The 17,438-nt window shown below is 57.3% G+C and overlaps 1 protein-coding gene across 1 annotated transcript; it reads right to left on the minus strand.

The window, feature by feature from the left end:
- Positions 1-4,350: 4,350 nt before the first annotated feature.
- ACADS (acyl-CoA dehydrogenase short chain) lies at positions 4,351-16,657 on the minus strand. The gene is made up of 10 exons (XM_028116671.2): positions 16,542-16,657; positions 15,293-15,456; positions 7,367-7,516; positions 7,043-7,154; positions 6,509-6,660; positions 6,026-6,196; positions 5,818-5,955; positions 5,574-5,669; positions 5,313-5,369; positions 4,351-5,191 (listed from the first exon to the last, which is right to left on the minus strand). Exons 1-10 carry the CDS (start codon positions 16,585-16,587, stop codon positions 5,039-5,041), a joined length of 1,239 nt encoding a protein of 412 aa, XP_027972472.1. The 5' UTR covers positions 16,588-16,657; the 3' UTR covers positions 4,351-5,038.
- Positions 16,658-17,438: the final 781 nt, after the last annotated feature.

The following is a 17,438-nucleotide window of genomic DNA, read 5'->3' on the forward strand; positions in this document are numbered from 1 at the left end:
TGTCTCAAATCGGTTACAAAGAATAAATTGTTCAAATGTACTAACATGAAGAAATGTAAAGTGAATAAAGCTAAATAATGCATGGAGGATTCATCTCACTGGGGGGCAGGGGAGAGGACACATAAATAAGATGTTCACAGATGCACAGGAAAAGGTCTGGAAGGATGCACCCCCAGAAAGGACTGTCACTTTTTACCACAAAATGTGTATTTGAAATGTTTGCAGAGGACAGAAAAAACTTCTAAGACAATTTTTTTAAAGAGTAAACGTTGAAATGCAAAACCCATTTTATTTTTTTTAAGATTTTATTTATTTATTTACTTAGTGCAACTGGGGGGAGGGGCAGAGGGAGAGAGAGAATCTCAAGCAGACTCTCCAGTGAGAGCAGAGCCCACCATGGGGCTGGATCTCAGGACCCTTAGCTCATGACCTGAGCCAAAATCAAGAGTTGGACGCTTACCTGACTGGGCCACCTAGGCGCCCCTGCAAAACCATTTTAAAAAGTGGAAGCTACACACTAGGTGAGCCTTTTTGCAACTATACAGCTGACAAATGATTAGCATCTGAAATATAACCCATGAGACCATTACGAATCAACAAGGGAAGGAGCAAAGGATGTGAATGGCCATTCACAGCAGAAACCACAATGGCCAATAAACATGTAGAAAGATGTGCAATAACAACCAAGGACATGCAAGTTAAAATCACAGGTTGAAGAAAAAGTGTAAAGCCAGTGGTACCAAGGGATGGATGCCCTCCTGCCCTATTGGAAGGCTGCGTGCTGATCCAACTGCTGTGGAAGGCAATTTGGCCATATCTGGTAAAGCTGAAAAAACAAAGAGCCCAAAGCCCGGCAAAGACGCAAAGATCGTTTCTACTTACATACGCAAAAGCTGTCACCTGTGAACAAGGAGACACATTCCAGAATGCTCTCTGCACCACGGTTTGTGTCAACGAAAAACTGCAAAACTTCATAAGTATATTTATACAATGTGACATCATGCATCGATCAAAATAAATGAACTAGAGTTAATGTATCAAAGTGGAAAAAAGAATCTTTTTTTTCCCTGAAGATAGAAGTGTTTTTTTATTTTTTTTTCTTTTTTTATTTAAATTCAGTTAGCCAACACATAGTACATCATTAGTTTTTGGTGTAGTGTTCAATGATTCATTAGTTGCATACAACACCCAGTGCTCATCACATCAAAAAAGAATCTCTTAAACAATATTTGGTTTTTACAAAAGAGTGACTTAGGGACCATGAAGTAAATCCCAATACGTTTCAAAGAATTTATTTTTTTTTTTTTACAGATTTTATTTATTTATTTGACAGAGAGAGACACAGCGAGAGAAGAAACACAAGCAGTGGGAGAGGGAGAGGGAGAAGCAGGCTTCCCGCGGAGCAGGGAGCCCGATGCGGGGCTCGATCCCAGGACCCTGGGATCATGACCTGAGCCAAAAGCAGACGCTTAACAACTGAGCCACCCAGGCGTCCCTCAAAGAATTTAAATAATCAGGAAATGTTCTGAGACCACAATGCAATGAAGGTAAAAGTCAATACCAATGGGTATGGAGTTTTCTTTTGAGGTGACGAAAATGTTCTGGAACAAGATAGTGCAGCTGGTTACATACACCGTACGTGGGTTAAATGCCACGGAATTGTATATTTTTAAAGAAAAATGGTAAATTCTCCCTTATGTGTATTTTACCACAATTTAAAGAAAATCAATAACAAAAAATACCAAGGAAAGTCCCATGTTAATAAAATAATACTCCTCTCAATAACTGATAAGTCAAAGGATAAGGCCCAATGGAACTGAGAATACCGAAAGAATAAAAATACAATATATCGAGTTTTCTGAAGTGAAGCTAAAGCCGTGCGTAGAGAGAAAGGTATAACTTTAAATTCATTTATTAGAAAAAAAAGACTGAAAAATCCATGAACATTCAGCCCAGGAAGCTGGAAAAAGCACTGCATATGGAATCCAAAAATAGAAGGAAACAAAGCATCAAACAAAATTTAAAACCACAATACCCAGTCAGTAAAGCCAAAAGTTGTTTCCTTAGAAAGACTGCAAAAACTGAGACACCTCAGATTAATTCGGAAAAGGGTAACATAACTAACAACGGAAGTCGGCAATAAAACGGGGACTTCACCACATTCTCACGGCCACAAATACGGACCATGAAGCCAGCCAGTCCGGGAGAAACCACCAGGTGAATCCAGACTGAGGCGCAGCCCGGGACATAACCGCTCGGACACTTCAAACATGCCAACGTCGTGCCAAACAGATGCGGTCCGAGAAACCTGTCCTGAAGGGGACAAGAGACCTCTCGATGCAACAAGGGACCCTGGATCTTGGCGGGGGGGGGGGGGGGTGGACAACAACTGAGAAAGCCCTCGTGCCAACTGACAATTGTGCAGGAGGTGGCAGCCGGGCACCGCGGGGGTCGGCGGCCTGGTGTGGTGAAAGCCAACGTCCTCGTCTCTTGGGAAACACACACGGGACACTGGGCTCGGAGGGACGTGATGGGACCGACTCCAGCCAGCAGTTCAGCCGCAGACGGAGCCCGGGGCGGAGGGCAGCCTTTAGTCCTAAGCTGGAGGGGCTTGCACTAACGGAGGCCGCTCCCTGTCAAAGCCAAGACTCCGTGCGTCGGCGCGCCCGCCCCGCGACAGCCCCCGGAGGCGCCGGGCCGCGGGCTGGACCCTGGGCTCGGCGCCCACCCCCTCCCCCCGACCCGACGCTGTGCGGCTCCTCCCGCCGCCCCTCCGCGCCGGGCCCAGACACTTCGGAGAAGCGGATCCCCAGCTGTGACTGGGGAAACAGGCCTGTTCCTTGGCGCCCAGCCCCTTGCCTCAGTAGGGGGCAGTGTTCGCCGCTCCAGCCCGCGCGGCCTCCTTGGCCCCTCATCAGGCACGTGCGTTTCAGCAGGTGGGGCGCGTGGGCCTGAAGCCTGAGCAGGAGAGCTGGCTTTCCAGCTCCGCTACCCCGGCCGGCGGCGGGGGGGCGGGGGGGGGGGTAAGGCTCGGTGTGGATTCCCGGCGTTCCCCTTGAGCCTCCACATCACCTGCGCCCCCCGCCCCCGCCACCAGCTAGACTAATGGCCCAGACAACACAAACCACCTGCCTGTTCCCTCACCCCTCAGCTGGGCCAGGGAGCCAGTGCTACCAGGCTGAAGGGGTCACAGAGCCACCCGAACACCCCCTCCCGGCTGTTCGCGGGGTCAGTGACTCAGGGAGGGACAGACCTTCATCTGTCTCCCAGGTGGGGTAGGTCAAACTTGGCCGCTCCTGGGGAGAAGCCCCGAATCCCACCCTGCGCCCCGCACCTTCGGCTTGCACCTGAGCCCAGGGCGGCGACAGCGGCGGGTCCCCGCGGAGGGTGTGAGCCGGGAGCCAAGCCCCTCGGGGCTCTCACCTGTTGCGGGAGGGGGCGCAGATCACCCGGAGGTCCGCGGGCCGGCCTGATCCGGAGAGCGCGCGGGGAAGCGGCGAGCGGCCGCGGGTGCCGCTTGTTGGCGGGACGCCGCACCTGCTGCGCGGGCCCCGCCGCCCGTGGGCCCCGCCCCGCGGCGCAGGGAGACCCCACCCCCACGCCCCCCGCCGCGCCGCGCACGGAGCGAGCCCCTGGCGTGGGAGCCTGGGCCGGGGTCAAGGGCAACGCCCCAGGGGAGGCACGAGGCTCCCCGCGGCTTCCTCCGCCAAGGGCGTCGAGGCTGTTCGGCGCCCATGTGATGGGGCCTCCAAATGGGTCGTCTCCGTCCCCACTTCCCTGCAGAGACCTCACCGCGACGACAGGCCCGCTTCCCCGCCCTGCGGAGGGCTGACCCCCGCTCCCTTGAAATCTTTGCCCGGTTTCTCTTCCCGCTGCCTCGCCGCATTGGGTGGCTGCCGTTAAAAGCTGGGCTCCAGCTCCAGGGGCACCAGACCCCTGTCACCATTGGAGGATGCTGTGGCGGCCCCATGTCCACCGTTCCGCAGCCGGGCTTGCAGGCCTGTCCGCTTTTCCCCGTCCCCCTCCCCACCTGTGACGCACCCTCCCTTCCTCCTTCCTGCTCAGGGGCTCGACCCACCCTACGGAGCCACCTGGACAGCACCCTCTGACCCAGGGGCCCCGACCCGCCCTCCGTGCGCAGCAGTCACTGTCCTAGACCCTCACCCTGGCCTGGGGACCCAGCTCTGTACCCTCCTGGGGCAGGTCAACCCCGCCTCGTGCTGGAGCTCTCCCTCGAGACCGATGCCCCTGCAGTCAGCCTCACACCCGCGCACACTCACACTCGCAGACTCACGCACACACAGGTGGCAGCTGTCCCCTCCCCAGCAGCGCTCAGGCAAGGACACGAGGGCCAGGGCACAGGTATGCTTTATTACTTCGTCTCCACAATCGATTGTCCTCAAGAATAATTCAGACCCCTTCCCACGCATTTATAATCTGTGAAGAACCGGCTATTCGGGGTTCCAGGTGCTTCCCGAGGAGCCAGCCCGCCTTCCCGAGACCACCAGTCATTCTGGCCCCCACCACAGGCCCCCACTCCTGACCCCTGACCTCAGGGAAAAGAGCAGGCGCATCCAAGAGGCTGTCCCACCTGGGTCCCCTGCTGAGAAAGGAAACGGGGGTCCCAAAGTGGTGAGTCAGCCCTTCCCAAGGCCCCACCTCCAGGAGGCCAGGTCCATTTCCATGAAGAGAACAAGGCACAGGTGTGAAGAGGACGAAAAGTCAAAAAACGGAGCTGAAGACGGCCGGGGGGGGTCCCCTCCAATGCAGGTCACCGCCCCTCACCTTTCCTTTCTCCCAGACTTACCCCAGGCAGTTGGGTCTGTGGTGGGTGGAGGTGGGCGCGACAGGTGAGTCCACAGCAGAGGGCTGGGGCCGGGTGGGACTGGCAAGAAGAGGCATGGCCCCCAGCTGTCCACCCCCCAGGGTCCCAGACCAAGCGTTAGGGTTAAGGCCTCACGGCTCCTGCCCCCCCTTTCCCGTGGTCCTCAGGCCAGCCTGGCACCCGACGGGGCGCTCCTCGGCCCTGCATCGTGGCTCAGCCCCGGTAACTCTTGAGCAGTTGCCCGGCGATCACCAGCCTCTGGATCTCGCTGGTGCCTTCATAGATCTCGGTGATGCGCGCGTCGCGGTAGTGGCGCTCGGCCGGCATCTCTGTCACGTAGCCCATGCCTCCCAGGATCTGGATGGCCTACCGGGGAAAGCAGCCCATCAGGAGGGAAAAGGCCGCGTCAGGGGCAGGATCGGCCACACTGGGGGACCAGCAGGGGCGGGGACGCTGGCCCACCCCCCGCCCGCACAGGGACACTCACCTGGTGGGTGATGGCAGTGGCAGCTTCCGACGCGGCCAGCTTGGCCATTGCCGCTTCCTAAGCACAGGGGACAGTGGGGTCACAAACCTGACTTCCAGCGGGAGCCACCGGCACATGGCGCTTCAGTGGGGCCGGTCCTGGGGAGCCTCCCCCTGCGGCCATAAACCCACAGGCCCGAGGAACTGGAACCCCACCCAGACTTCTCGCTCCACACACCAAAGCTCTGGGCCATGCCTGGGGAAACCCCTTCCCCACAGGCACCTTGGTGAAAGGCTTCTTATTATCCTTCAGCATGGCAGCATGCCAGGTCAGCAGCCGGGCGCTCTCCAGGGCCAGGGCCATGTCCGCCAACTTGAACTGCAACAACCCAGCCCCCCCACCCCCACCCCGCAGCAATCAGTAGCCGCCCCTCCCTCCAAGGATGGGGGCGGGGGAGAACCCAGGAGCCAGAGAGGAAAGGCCTAGCTGCCCTCCCTCCAGCATCCGGGCTAGGCTCCCCTGTTACCTGGATGCTCTGGAGCTTGGTGAGGGGCGCCCCAAAGGCCCTGCGATTCTCGGCGTAGTTCACAGCACAATCGAGGGCGGCCTGGGAGATGCCCAGGGCCTGGGAGGCGATGCCAATGCGCCCCATGTCCAGGGTTTGCTGTGGGGAAGGCCCCGGTCAGTGGCTGGCCAGCTGGGCCCCAGAGCCCCGGCCCCACTGCCAGGCTCACCATGGCTATCCTGAAGCCCATCCCCGGCTCCCCCAGCAGGCTGTCCTTGGGGATACGACAGTCCTCAAAGATGAGGTTGGCCGTGGATGAGGCCCGGATGCCCAGCTTGTCTTCCTTCTTCCCCAGCGTGAGCCCAGGCGTCGGCATGGGAACCAGGAAGGCACTGATGCCCTGCAAGGCCCAGACACAGGCAGTGACGTTCTCAGGCTGGCCCAGCCACCCCCCTTACTCAAGGGCACCAGAAGCAAACCGGCCCCCTCCCACCACCTCCCTCAGACCTCAGCCAGGGCGCCCTCTGCGGGCTGCACGGGGAAAGGTGCAGACTCGGGCCTCAGGCCACCAGCAGGCCAGGGAAGCAAAGGGGCCGCCCCAAGGGGTGTGAGAGCAGGGACAGCTCCACTGAGCCACAGGGAACTCGCGTAGAGAAGCTCCGGACCATCTGCAGCCCAGAGGTCTCCCCGACCCTCTCCCTGGGGTCCTCACCTTGTTCTGCAAGGATCTGTCTGTGCTGGCGAAGACGACGGCGGCGGAGGCCTCCCAGGAATTGGTGATCCAGGCCTTGGTGCCGTTCAGGACCCACGAGTCCCCCTCTGCTCGGGCAGTGGTGGAGGCGGCTCCCGCGTCGCTGCCGTTCCCTGTCCCCCACACAGATTCAGAATCCACTGCTGCCACCAGTGAGCAGGGGACCCAGCCTGGCCCCCAGCTCCAGCACAAAGAATCAGGGTTTTGGCTCCCAAGAGGAAGCTCCCGGGCCACACCAGCAACCAGAGAGCTCTCAGAGACTAGTCCAAGAGGGCCCAGGGCGGGGGCTGCGCAGAGCGGGGCATCTTCACACCCAAGGGACCCCAGAGCCAGGCGGCCAGAGCTCAGCACCCCCCGCCCACACCGAAGGCCTGTGCCCTTGTGTCTCATAGCCTCGCTCCTGCCTCAGCCCCAGCGGCAACCCAGCTCCAACCCGAGTCTGTCACTGTGATTCTGCACAAGGCACGGGGGCCAACCACGGTCCCACCATGGTACCTGGTTCACTGAGCGCAAAGCAGCCAATTCTGTCGCCACCAGTAAAAGGGGTGATCCACTGTTGCTTCTGCGCCTTGGAGCCGAACTTCAGGATAGGCCCCAAGTAGAGGGACTGTGGGGGTGGATGGAAGGGGTGGGTGGGTGGTCAGAGGGGACCTGTGGACCCCACTCCAAGACCCGACCTGAAAGAACTGAGCCCAGAGGAGGTTGGGGGCTGGGTGCCAAAGCCCAGCCGTGCCCGGGACACCAGGACATGTGGCCAGAGTGCCCACCTGCCCACGGGAGCCTCCCTTCCACCTGTGTGTCCCAGGAGTGGGGACTCACGTTGTTGACACTCATGATGACTCCTGTCGAGGCACAGCCCCGGCTGATCTCCTCCATGGCAATGGCATAGGCCAGGTAATCGAGGCCGGCGCCGCTGAACTCCTCAGGCACATCCATGGCCAGAAGCCCGAGCTTGCCCATCTTCTTCACCTGGCCACAAGGAAGGATGTCACGGCAAGGGCAGCTGGGGGCCCGTGCCCACCCCTCCCAACTCCAAACCCTCCTGCTCCTGAGCCAGTGCCTGTGGAAACTCAGGCCATGTGGTCCCTCCACCCGCCCCCTGATCCCCGAGGCCAGACGCTGAAGACCCAGCCTCAGCTCAGGTCTGCATGACAACACCGTGCATCCAAGCTGTTCTGCCCCCACACTCCACACTGGCTCACCTCTGTGTCCGCAGCCACAGCCAGCAAGCAGGCAGAAGGCACAGGAAAACTTCAGAGGCCCCCCGGGTAAGGAGCAAGACAGCACAATGCCGTACCAACCTTCTCTCAGCTCTACACACATAGCCCTGTCTCCCCACCACAGGGCCTTCGCACGTGCTGCTTCTGTCAGTAATGCCCTGTATCAACTAGTTGTTGTGGTCCCCCTCCCTCCAGATCTCAGCTCAAGCCTCACTTCTTGCAGCTCTCCCAGAACCTGTGCCCTTCCAATGCAGGGCTTATGCAGCTGGAAGTTCACACCTATTACTCTGCTGGTTTGGGTTAAGATCCTTCTCCCTGGGGTGCCTGGGTGGTTCAGTCGGTGAAGCATCTGCCTTCGGCTCAGGTCATGATCCCAGGGTCCTGGGATCGAGCCCCACATCGGGCTCCCTGCTCGGCGGGAAGCCTGCTTCTCTCTCTCCCACTCCCCCTGCTTGTGTTCCCTCTCTCGCTGTGTCTCTCTCTGTCAAATAAATAAATAAAATCTTTAAAAAAAAAAAAAAAAAAAACCTTCTCCCTGACCATGAGGGCCAAGACTGGTTTTTGGTCACTGCGATATTCGCAGTGCCCATGAATGAGTGAATGAATGCTAAGAGCTTGGAGTTTCTGATTTGGAACAACAGTAACAGTAACCGTCAACCAGCAAGTGCCTACTGTGAGCCAAACTCCACATCTGAGTCTCTCCAGACCTCAAACACATGGAGCAACCTGCTCGGGGCCAGAGCTCGTGAATAATGCGGCCAGACCGCACCCCAGTGACTCCAGGGTCACAACCAGCTCAGCACAGCGCCCAGCTCCACCCCTCCGACCTGGGACAGGTGAGCCTGCATTCTGGGGGACCGACACAGGCCACACAGAACCTATTGAGCTTCGAAAGGAAGCAACTGAAACCAACTGCCCATGGGGAGGGGCAGGGGGCACGGGGAGAAGGGCAGTGCTGCTTTCCAAGAGCCCCTCTGTGTCATTTGATTCCTGGAACCGTGTTCTTACACTATTTGGACTTAAAAAAAAAAAAAAGCAAACATAAGAATTTTCACAATATTTTCTCATTTTTCTATAATTAATATTACTTCCGTGATTATCAATGTTGCACCCCCTCTGCAAATAGCACCTGCGTCACGGGACTGTTGGACTGAGAAAATGCATATGAAGTGCGGAGCTCAGCGCCCGGCACAAGTGGGGTGATCGGTGAACGCGCCTCCCATCACGAAGTGGCTGACGAGTGGTCACCTGGACAAGGGTGAACGGTATGAGAAGCACTCCCATCATGATTTACGTGCCCCTCTGTGAAATTCTTACCAGACTCTGCCTTGAACTGTTCCCATGGGAAACCCTCCTACAAGCCTCCACGCTTGGGGTGACCTTACTTCCCCCTCAGTGTCTCCCGAAAACACCCGGGGTTGGGGGGGACAGACACTTCTTGTCCCCGGGGTAGCACTGACCTACCGAGCCCACAGTGCTGATGGCACCCTGCGGCCACAAGAGGGCAGACGCGGGTGCCTCTGCAGGGGAGATGCAGTTAAGGATCGTGGGTTATCCAGGGGGACCCAATGGCATCTCCAGGGTCCGTACAAGGTGAAGAGGGAAACAAGGAGAATGAGAGGTGACAATGGAAGCAGGCGTCCGAGGGACCCGAGTGCTGACCGGAAGGGGGTCACGGGCGGGTAGCGCAGGCGGCCTCCACATGCTGGAAGGGGCAAGACATGGACCCTTCTCCAGAACCACCAGCATGCTGATTTCGGCCCAGCGAGACCCACTTTGGATTTCCAACCTCCAGGAACTGTCGGATAATAAGCCGCTAGTCTCTAGTCTGTGGTCATTTGTCACAACAGCACAAGAGGAAACTGACAGTTTCTGAGCCTGGGTGACTCAGTTAAGCGTCGGACTCTTCATTTCAGCTCAGGTCATGATCTCAGGGTCACGGGATCAAGCCCCGGGTTGGGCCCCGCCCTGGGCACGGAGCCTGCTTAAGACTCTCCTCCACCCACAACCCGGCCCCCACTACCTGTCCCTACTGCTCGCGCTCTCTCTTAAAAAAAGAGGGGGGACTCAGAGGTACCCCAGATGTGTCGCTTTAAGAATCTCTAAAAAGACAAACATTCTGTGGTGACCACACAGCTGCAGCAGGAGGGGGTGGGCCTGCTCGGAGACACTGCAGCACGGCGGCAGGCACGGGAGTTGAACGTAGGGTGGTCGACACAGCACCGTATCTCATTCCACGTGGGGGCTCACAGGGCCCGGGGCCGGCACGAGCGTGGGCCTCAAAACAGAAACCGTCAGACTCACCCTTCAAGGCAGCCAACAAACCCACGCCAGGGGGAACGCGGCCTTGTGCTGGGGAAGGCGGTGCGGGGTCGGGAGCCTGGGCCACACTCACCGGGGGCTGGAAGCACACGGGCCTCGGGGATGCACGCGCAGGCCTCGGCAGGTGTCTTGCTGGAAAGCTCTCTCTGGCCTCCCGGCAAAACTGTCCCAGCTACAGGTGCCACCCAACCTCCTCTTCATCCCACAGCCCTTCAGGGTACATCCCTGGAATGAAGGATGGAGTCGTCCCACACCCCGCAACTCCACTTCACCCCAAGAAACAAAAAGGGAACCGAAATCCCCAGGTGGGGTGTGGGCAGAGTGAGGATGATCTGTCTCCCTTCTGCAGGCGGGGGGGAGCTCCCACAGAGAGGCGACCCCTCCGGGACACAAGACGTCAAGCCACGTCCAGGCCACAAAGAAGCCAGAGCTCAGGGGCCCTCTCCCCTTGACTGCACCCCCCACCAGCTCTCCTGACAGTTCTCGTTCTCGCTGCTGGAGCTCACTGCACCCCAACCAGTCACTCCCCTCAAGTCTCACCCAGGTCCGCTCCGCCCCCGCTACTTGCCACCAGGGTTTGCTTGAAAAGCCTCCAGCTCCAGCTTGCTCAAGGGCAGGAGCTCGCCCACATTGGACCCAGAGCCTGGACGCAATCCAGCTCACCCAATTTCATCAGTGACGCCTGGCTCTGCTTTTCCCAACCTTTCTACTCAGAAAGCCCAGGGGCGCCTGGGGGGGCTCAGTCGGTGAAGCATCTGCCTTCGGCTCAGGTCATGATCCCAGAGCCCTGGGATCGGGTCCCGCATCGGGCTCCCTGCTCAGCGGGGAGCCTGCTTCTCCCTCTGCCTCTGCTGCTCCCCCTGCTTGTGCTCTCTCTCTCTGACAAATAAATAAATAAATCCTTAAAAAGAAAAGAAAAGAAAACAGATCACCAGATCCCTGGCATGATGCTACAGCCAGCTCGCAGGAACGTTCTAGGGAGAACACAGAGACAGAACAATGCTCGTGGTGTACACGCGCCAAAGTGTGTCCAGGCAAACAGACCGGCGGCGGGGGAGACAGCCAGCCTGGCAGCGCAGGGAAGAGATGACAGCACGGAAAAGACAGAGAGACCGGGGACAAGATGCAAAGCAGGAGAAACAGGAAGAACATGTGTGTCCTTCCCGTTGGGGAACGTTGAGTGGGCACTTCCTAGAGACACACCACCGTACGCCTTCACAGAATCAAACGTATCCTGAGTTTGCATGAGCTCAACACAGTCAAAACTGACTCCCTTCAAACGATCCGATCTCATCGCTTGCCGGAGATGTGCTGCTTATTCAAGGGAGAGAAGCCCTGTTCGCCGCCGCCTCGAGTGTCCGCTGGTGGCTGGCAGGTGCTACGTGCTGGGCCAGAACGGCCACGCAGCGTCACCTCGCCTCCCCGTTCGGTCAGCAACCCCGCTGTGGACTGTCGGGCTCTTTCCGAGAGCACAGTGTCATGTGGACAGGGACATGCGGGCGTGAGCAGGAAGCCGACCGCCCGAGACAGCACAAAGCACCGTGCTAAGGCCAACCACAGAGTCGCCGTGAGGAACAGGATGCTCCTGGGACACAGATGGATGAATGCGCTTGGGACAGAGGGGAGGTGGCATTCGGGACACACTTCCAGGGTGGAATTAACAGGACTCAGTGGGTAGAAGGAAGAAGACAATGGGGTATGGTTCTAGAGGTTTCTATGTGGCTAACTGGGTCAGGGAAGCACCATCACCAGAGACAGAGCACGACAAGGAAGAGCAGGTCTTGCACCTGCTCTAGTAAAGTTATTCAATAAACAGTCACCGAGTGAAGAAGAAATGGGGCTTGGTTTTTTTGTTTTGTTTCGTTTTTAAAGTAGGCTCCGCACCCCAACATGGGGCTCAAACTCATGACCCTGAGATCAAGAGTCGCACGCTCTACTAACTGAGCCCGCCAGGCACGGGGCTCAGTTTTATACAATAGATATACAGCCCCCACGTGCTGGAAGGCTGGTGAGTCCAAAATCAGTTGACCATTTTATTTCTTATTTCCCTTTATAACAAAGTAACATTGTAAATTTTCCTTTGTTTCCTTTCTTCTTTTTTTTTTTTTTTTTTTTTTGGCTTGAATACAGGAAAACTGAAGCTCAGTTTAGGTTCCCAAACCAGCCAAGCAAGCAGAAATTGGCACTAGCCTTCCACCTAATTCTTGGCCTCCCTCAATTCTTCTCCCCTTGAATCTTCCCCCATGAACCCACTTTTTCTGGGGGAACCGGGTGGACAAAAAATTCTTCAGGAAAAAATATTAGAAATCACTAACTAAGCACCTACTATAGGCCAGGTGGGCACTCAGGGGTCTATATCTGGCTCCTCCCATCCTACCTGTGGGGCTGTTAGGCAAGAAACTTAACCTCTCTGGGCGCCTGGGTGGCTCAGTTGGTTGGGCGACTGCCTTCGGCTCGGGTCATGATCCTGGAGTCCCGGGATCGAGTCCCGCATCGGGCTCCCTGCTCGGCAGGGAGTCTGCTTCTCCCTCTGACCCTCTTCCCTCTCGTGCTCTCTATCTCTCATTCCCTCTCTCTCAAATGAATAAATAAAATCTTTAAAAAAAAAAAAAAGAAACTTAACCTCTGCCTTCAGTTTCTTCATCTAAACACCGAAGACACTTTGAGTAACTTCCCCAGAGTGTTGTGCTGAAGGCATAATGCGTAAGCACCTGGAATACAGTAACCCCCAAATGACAGCTATTCCTGTTCTTATCAACGTTTTCTTGGGAAACGTTCAGTGGTATTATTCTTTTGATTTAGGCAACCTGTCATATTATCTGTGAGTCTAGTTCTCTGATCCCTCTGCCCACGTAAGCCCTGGACTCCCTTCGGTACCTGGGAGCTGAGCGCCAAGCAGAGTAACAGAGCCGGGGATAAAAGCACAAACCCAGCAGGCTTCCATCTGCCACGAAGGGAAGCAAACACGGATTAACCTCCGCACCCCATCAGCCGCCAAGAGAAGAGTCCGGGGCGCGGGAGGAGTGGTGGCAAGATCAGAAGGTGAGGCACAGCTCCTCCCTAGCTCTACACCCCAGCCATTCAAACAGCTGCTCCTTCGTCATCTCCGACAAGGGGCAAGTACAAGCCGGATGCGTGATCAGCGACACAAAAACACCTAGACCGACAGACCCAAAGACAGACGCCATCACGACTCGGAGCTACAGCTGTGCCCTGGGCGAGTCCTGATGAGCTCTCCCGGCTTCCAGCGGGAGGGAGGCTGACACCATGGCCTCCTCCCTCCACACCTGTGTCTGTCACTGCTCCGAGGGGTAGCTTGCAAACTCCCCAGTCCCAGGAAGCAAGGAGGAGAGGATAAAGCCAGAGGACTAGTTCAGAGGAGCTTGGGGGAAAAGAAATCTGTTTCTACTGCCAGCTTTCTTGCCCAGAGCAAATCTAGGCCTGTCATCTTAGTAAGAATTTGAGGGAACAGGGATGCCTGGGTGGCTCAGTCGGTTAAGCGTCTGCCTTCGGCTCGGGTCGCGATCCCAGGGTCCTAGGATCGAGTCCCGCATCAGGCTCCCTGCTCGGCGGGAAACCTGCTTCTCCCTCTGCCTCTGCGTGCTGCTCCCTCTGCTTGTGCTCTTTCTGTCAAATAAATAAAATCTTAAAAAAATAAATAAAGGATGAGTCATAAAATGTTAAAAAAAAAAAAGAATTTGAGGGAACATAGGAAGAGCAGAGGAAAAGTAAATCAAGCTGTCTGTCTTTTGGTAGGAAAAGCCCCAACACACAGCCATGTCTCAGGCAACTGCTCTGGGAGCAACGTCTTGAAACTCCTCTTGGCTTGTTCCCATCCTCTGCTCACAGAGAGCTGGAGTTTGGTCACATCTCCATTAATGGCACTGAACGATGAAGGGAACGTGCCAGGCGGGGTCACAGAGCGGAGGGCAGAAGGGTAGTTTAGGCCCTTGATGGGAATATTCCCAACTAGAACAGGCCTTCCCTGCCCGCCAGCTGGGCTTCTGGGCCAACCTCAGGGAAACTGGATGGAGAAGGAGGTCCTGGAGCCAGCCAGGCTTGGGATGTGAATTCTAGCGCACAGATCGGTAGCCTTGGAAAATCACTTAACCCCTCTGCCTCAAATTTCTCAACTGTAATAAAAACGATCATAGTGTTGCCAGTTCCCACACCCCCCAGACCAGGAGGCACCAGAATTCGACATGTGTTGGCTCACTTAATCCTGGCAAGCATTCTAGAAGCCAAATGGGGATCAGATTTGCAGGTGAGGATGTCCTCAGACCTAGCGGGGATGACCCAAAAGTTACCCAAAGTTACCCAACCAGTGTCAGTGCCCAGATTGCCATCTGCCCACCTCACTCGGAGCTCCCCGTGTGTCGCCACAGTCCGGGCACAGTGCCCAAGACGCTGTGAACAGCACGGTATTTTCTAAGCTGGAAAAGTGGCCCCAGAGCCCAGGAGACATGAGATGGCAATCAGAAAACTCTGGAACTCCTTAGAGTGACAAACAGGCCAGGACGAGAGGCCAGAAAGATCTACAACTCCACAAACTTTACTGAACAAATATTTGTTGGATATTTATGCCATGTGCCACAGCGCTCGCCAGGCCCCGGGGATCCAGCAGAAACATCTTACCCAGGAAATGACAGAGGAGATGACTGCAAGGGAAACACACAGAGGCACGGGAAGGAGCATGCTCCCTGGGGTCTAAGGGTCGGGCAGAAGAGCTGGGCCTCAGCCCTCGCTCGACATCTCATTAGCTCCCTGACCTGGGGCACAATATTTAACACCCCCCCCCCAGTCCATGTGAGTTCACCAACTATCCAGCAGGGTATGTAATACTTGGACCCTCACCTCACAGGTTGATTGTGAGTTGCAGATGGGCTGGCACACCTCGAGGGCCCTAGAACCGGGCCTAGCCCCTGGCGGGCATCCTGCAAGCGCTAACCGTAGCTAGCGGCACAATGCCTGGCCCACGATAAGTGCGATGCCCACCCACCATTATGACTGTTACTGCGGAAGTTAAATCCGGGCAACAGGCCTCATGCTGGATGCAGGAAACCTCCAGAGCATCTTCTGGGTTCCAGGACCCACCTTAGGATTCCTGGCTTGGAGTCTCAGTGCCCCTGGCTGTCCCTGTCACCACCAGTCCCGCAGTGGCTGGCAGACCACCACTGGGGGCTGCTGAGGTTGGAACTCTCACCTGGGCCGCTGGGAAGCGATGTTCCTTGTCCAGCTGGGCTGCAATGGGAACCAACTCCTTCTCAGCAAATTCCCGGCACGTCTGGCGCAGTATCCGGTGTGTCTCTGGCAGCTCCACAGACTGGTAGATAGTATGTAACCGACGCCAGGCCCGAGGACGCAGAGCTGCAAGCAAGAACAGGTAGTAGTGGGAGGGGAATGCAGGAGGTCCTGCTGCATGATCATCATCGTGGTGGCCATCCAGTGACTCAGTGGGCCTCCCCCAGGGATGATTTTGCCTCCCGGAAGGTATCTGGCAACGTCTGGAAACATTTCTGGTAGTTGTAGGGTGGACTGCTACTACTCTGGAGTGGGTAGAAGCCAGGGATATTGCCTAACACCCTACAAGGTACAGGACAGACCGCACAACAAAGAATTATCGGCCCAAAATGTCAATAGCAAGCTGTTGAGAAACCCACACCAACGGAATGCTTCTTCCACTTGCTACACAACTATCCCAGTCGATCTTCAGGACGACACCAATCGTACTAAGACCACAGCTTTGCTGCCTTAGGCAAGGATCTTAACTTCACTGAGCCTCCGGGCCTAGAAAACCTGGTAGCCAGCAGTATTGAACTCCTGGGGCTGGGAGGGTGAAAGAGATGCTGACTGCAGCACCAGCACAGGGCCTGGCAGACAGAGCCCTCCACGGGGGTCCCCTTACAGTTGTCCTGCAGGCAAAGGAAGCCCTGGCCACATGAGAGAAATAAGCTGGGAAAGGTGCGGCATGAAATAATTAACAAGCCCAAACAGTTACTGAGAGCCATCTGACAGGCGCTGTGCTGAGTGTTTTACCCAGCCTGCGTGCGATCTGATCCTTGTAACAACTCCACGAGAACAGGGACACATCGCTAGGACCATTTTACACCCAGGCCAAATACGGCGGACGGGCCAAGCGTCTCGCCCAAGGTCACAGACGCAGAGTCTGGGTTCAGACCCAGGCCTGGCTCGGGAGGACGGGCGCCCCTGGGCCTCCGCCGGCGAGGAACTGAGCGGGGGTTGGGGGGGCGGTGTGGATGCCACGGCGAGGGCGGGGCGGCGGGCGCGGATCGGAGCGGGAACCGAGGCCACGCAGGCGCCAGCAGCGGCCCAAAGTGGGGCAAAGGCCGCGCGCGCTCCCGGTGAGGGTGCAGTCCGGCCAACGGGACTCGAGCCCGCTCGGCCGGCCCGGGCCGCCGCCGCCCCGCTGTGCAGAGCCGGAGCGCACTCACCTCCGCGGCTGAGGCCGCAGGCCCGGGCGAGCAGCGCGGCGGCCATGGACGCGGACGCGGCGCCGGGCTTTTGCTCGCCGACCTCCCGCTCGCCGACCTCCCGCGGGAGCGCACCGGTTCCGGGCCACGGGGGGCGGAGCCAGGGCGGGCCGACACGCCCCTTCGCCCCGGGGGCAGGTTCCGGCCCCGCCTCCCTCCCCCGCACCGCTGAACGCGCTCTCGGGCCCCGCGCCCACCGTGCCCTCGCTGTCTCTGCTCCAGCCGCACTAGCCAGCTCCAATACCCCGGCTTGTTCCTGCCTCCACGACTTCGACTTCGCAATCCCTGTTCCTCCACCTGGAAGGCTCCTTCCCTCCATTCAGGTCTCACTCTCACTGAGGCCTGCCCTGACCACACATTCTCCATCCCAGCGTCTGTTTTATTTATTCCTGGCACTCAGCGTCTGACATCTCGACTCCTCCCTCTAGTCTGTGAGCTCTGAGAGGCACAAGGATCTTGTCTTGCCCTGATGCTCAGTATTCAGCCCCAGGGAATTGGGCTGCCTGGGAGGGGGATCTCTCCTCCAGAAGTTGTGCAGGTGGGGTGGAGCTGTCATCCCTGTTCCACTGCAGTCCTGTCTCACCCCCAGTCGTGGGGCACAGCCCATTTGGGAGCAGGGGGCACTGCCCCCAACGCCATGCATTTGGTCCTTGGCATCCTCATCGAGACGCCTTGACCCTCCCCAGGAAACTGGCGACTCCAGGGCCCTGACAAGGGTCTTCCTTCAGCACAAGCATGAGTCAGACTTCCACACCCTCCCGGGCACCCACACATCCCTCTGTCCTTCTTTACGCCTCTGTAACTCAGCCAGGCACCTGTCCCCAGCACTGACACGCATGCCAAAATTTGTCTTCCACC

Source organism: Eumetopias jubatus, unplaced genomic scaffold (genome assembly GCF_037043125.1).
Source record: "Eumetopias jubatus isolate StellerSeaLion01/CBP00866 unplaced genomic scaffold, mEumJub1_p1.0 scaffold_16, whole genome shotgun sequence".
NCBI lineage: Eukaryota > Metazoa > Chordata > Mammalia > Carnivora > Otariidae > Eumetopias > Eumetopias jubatus.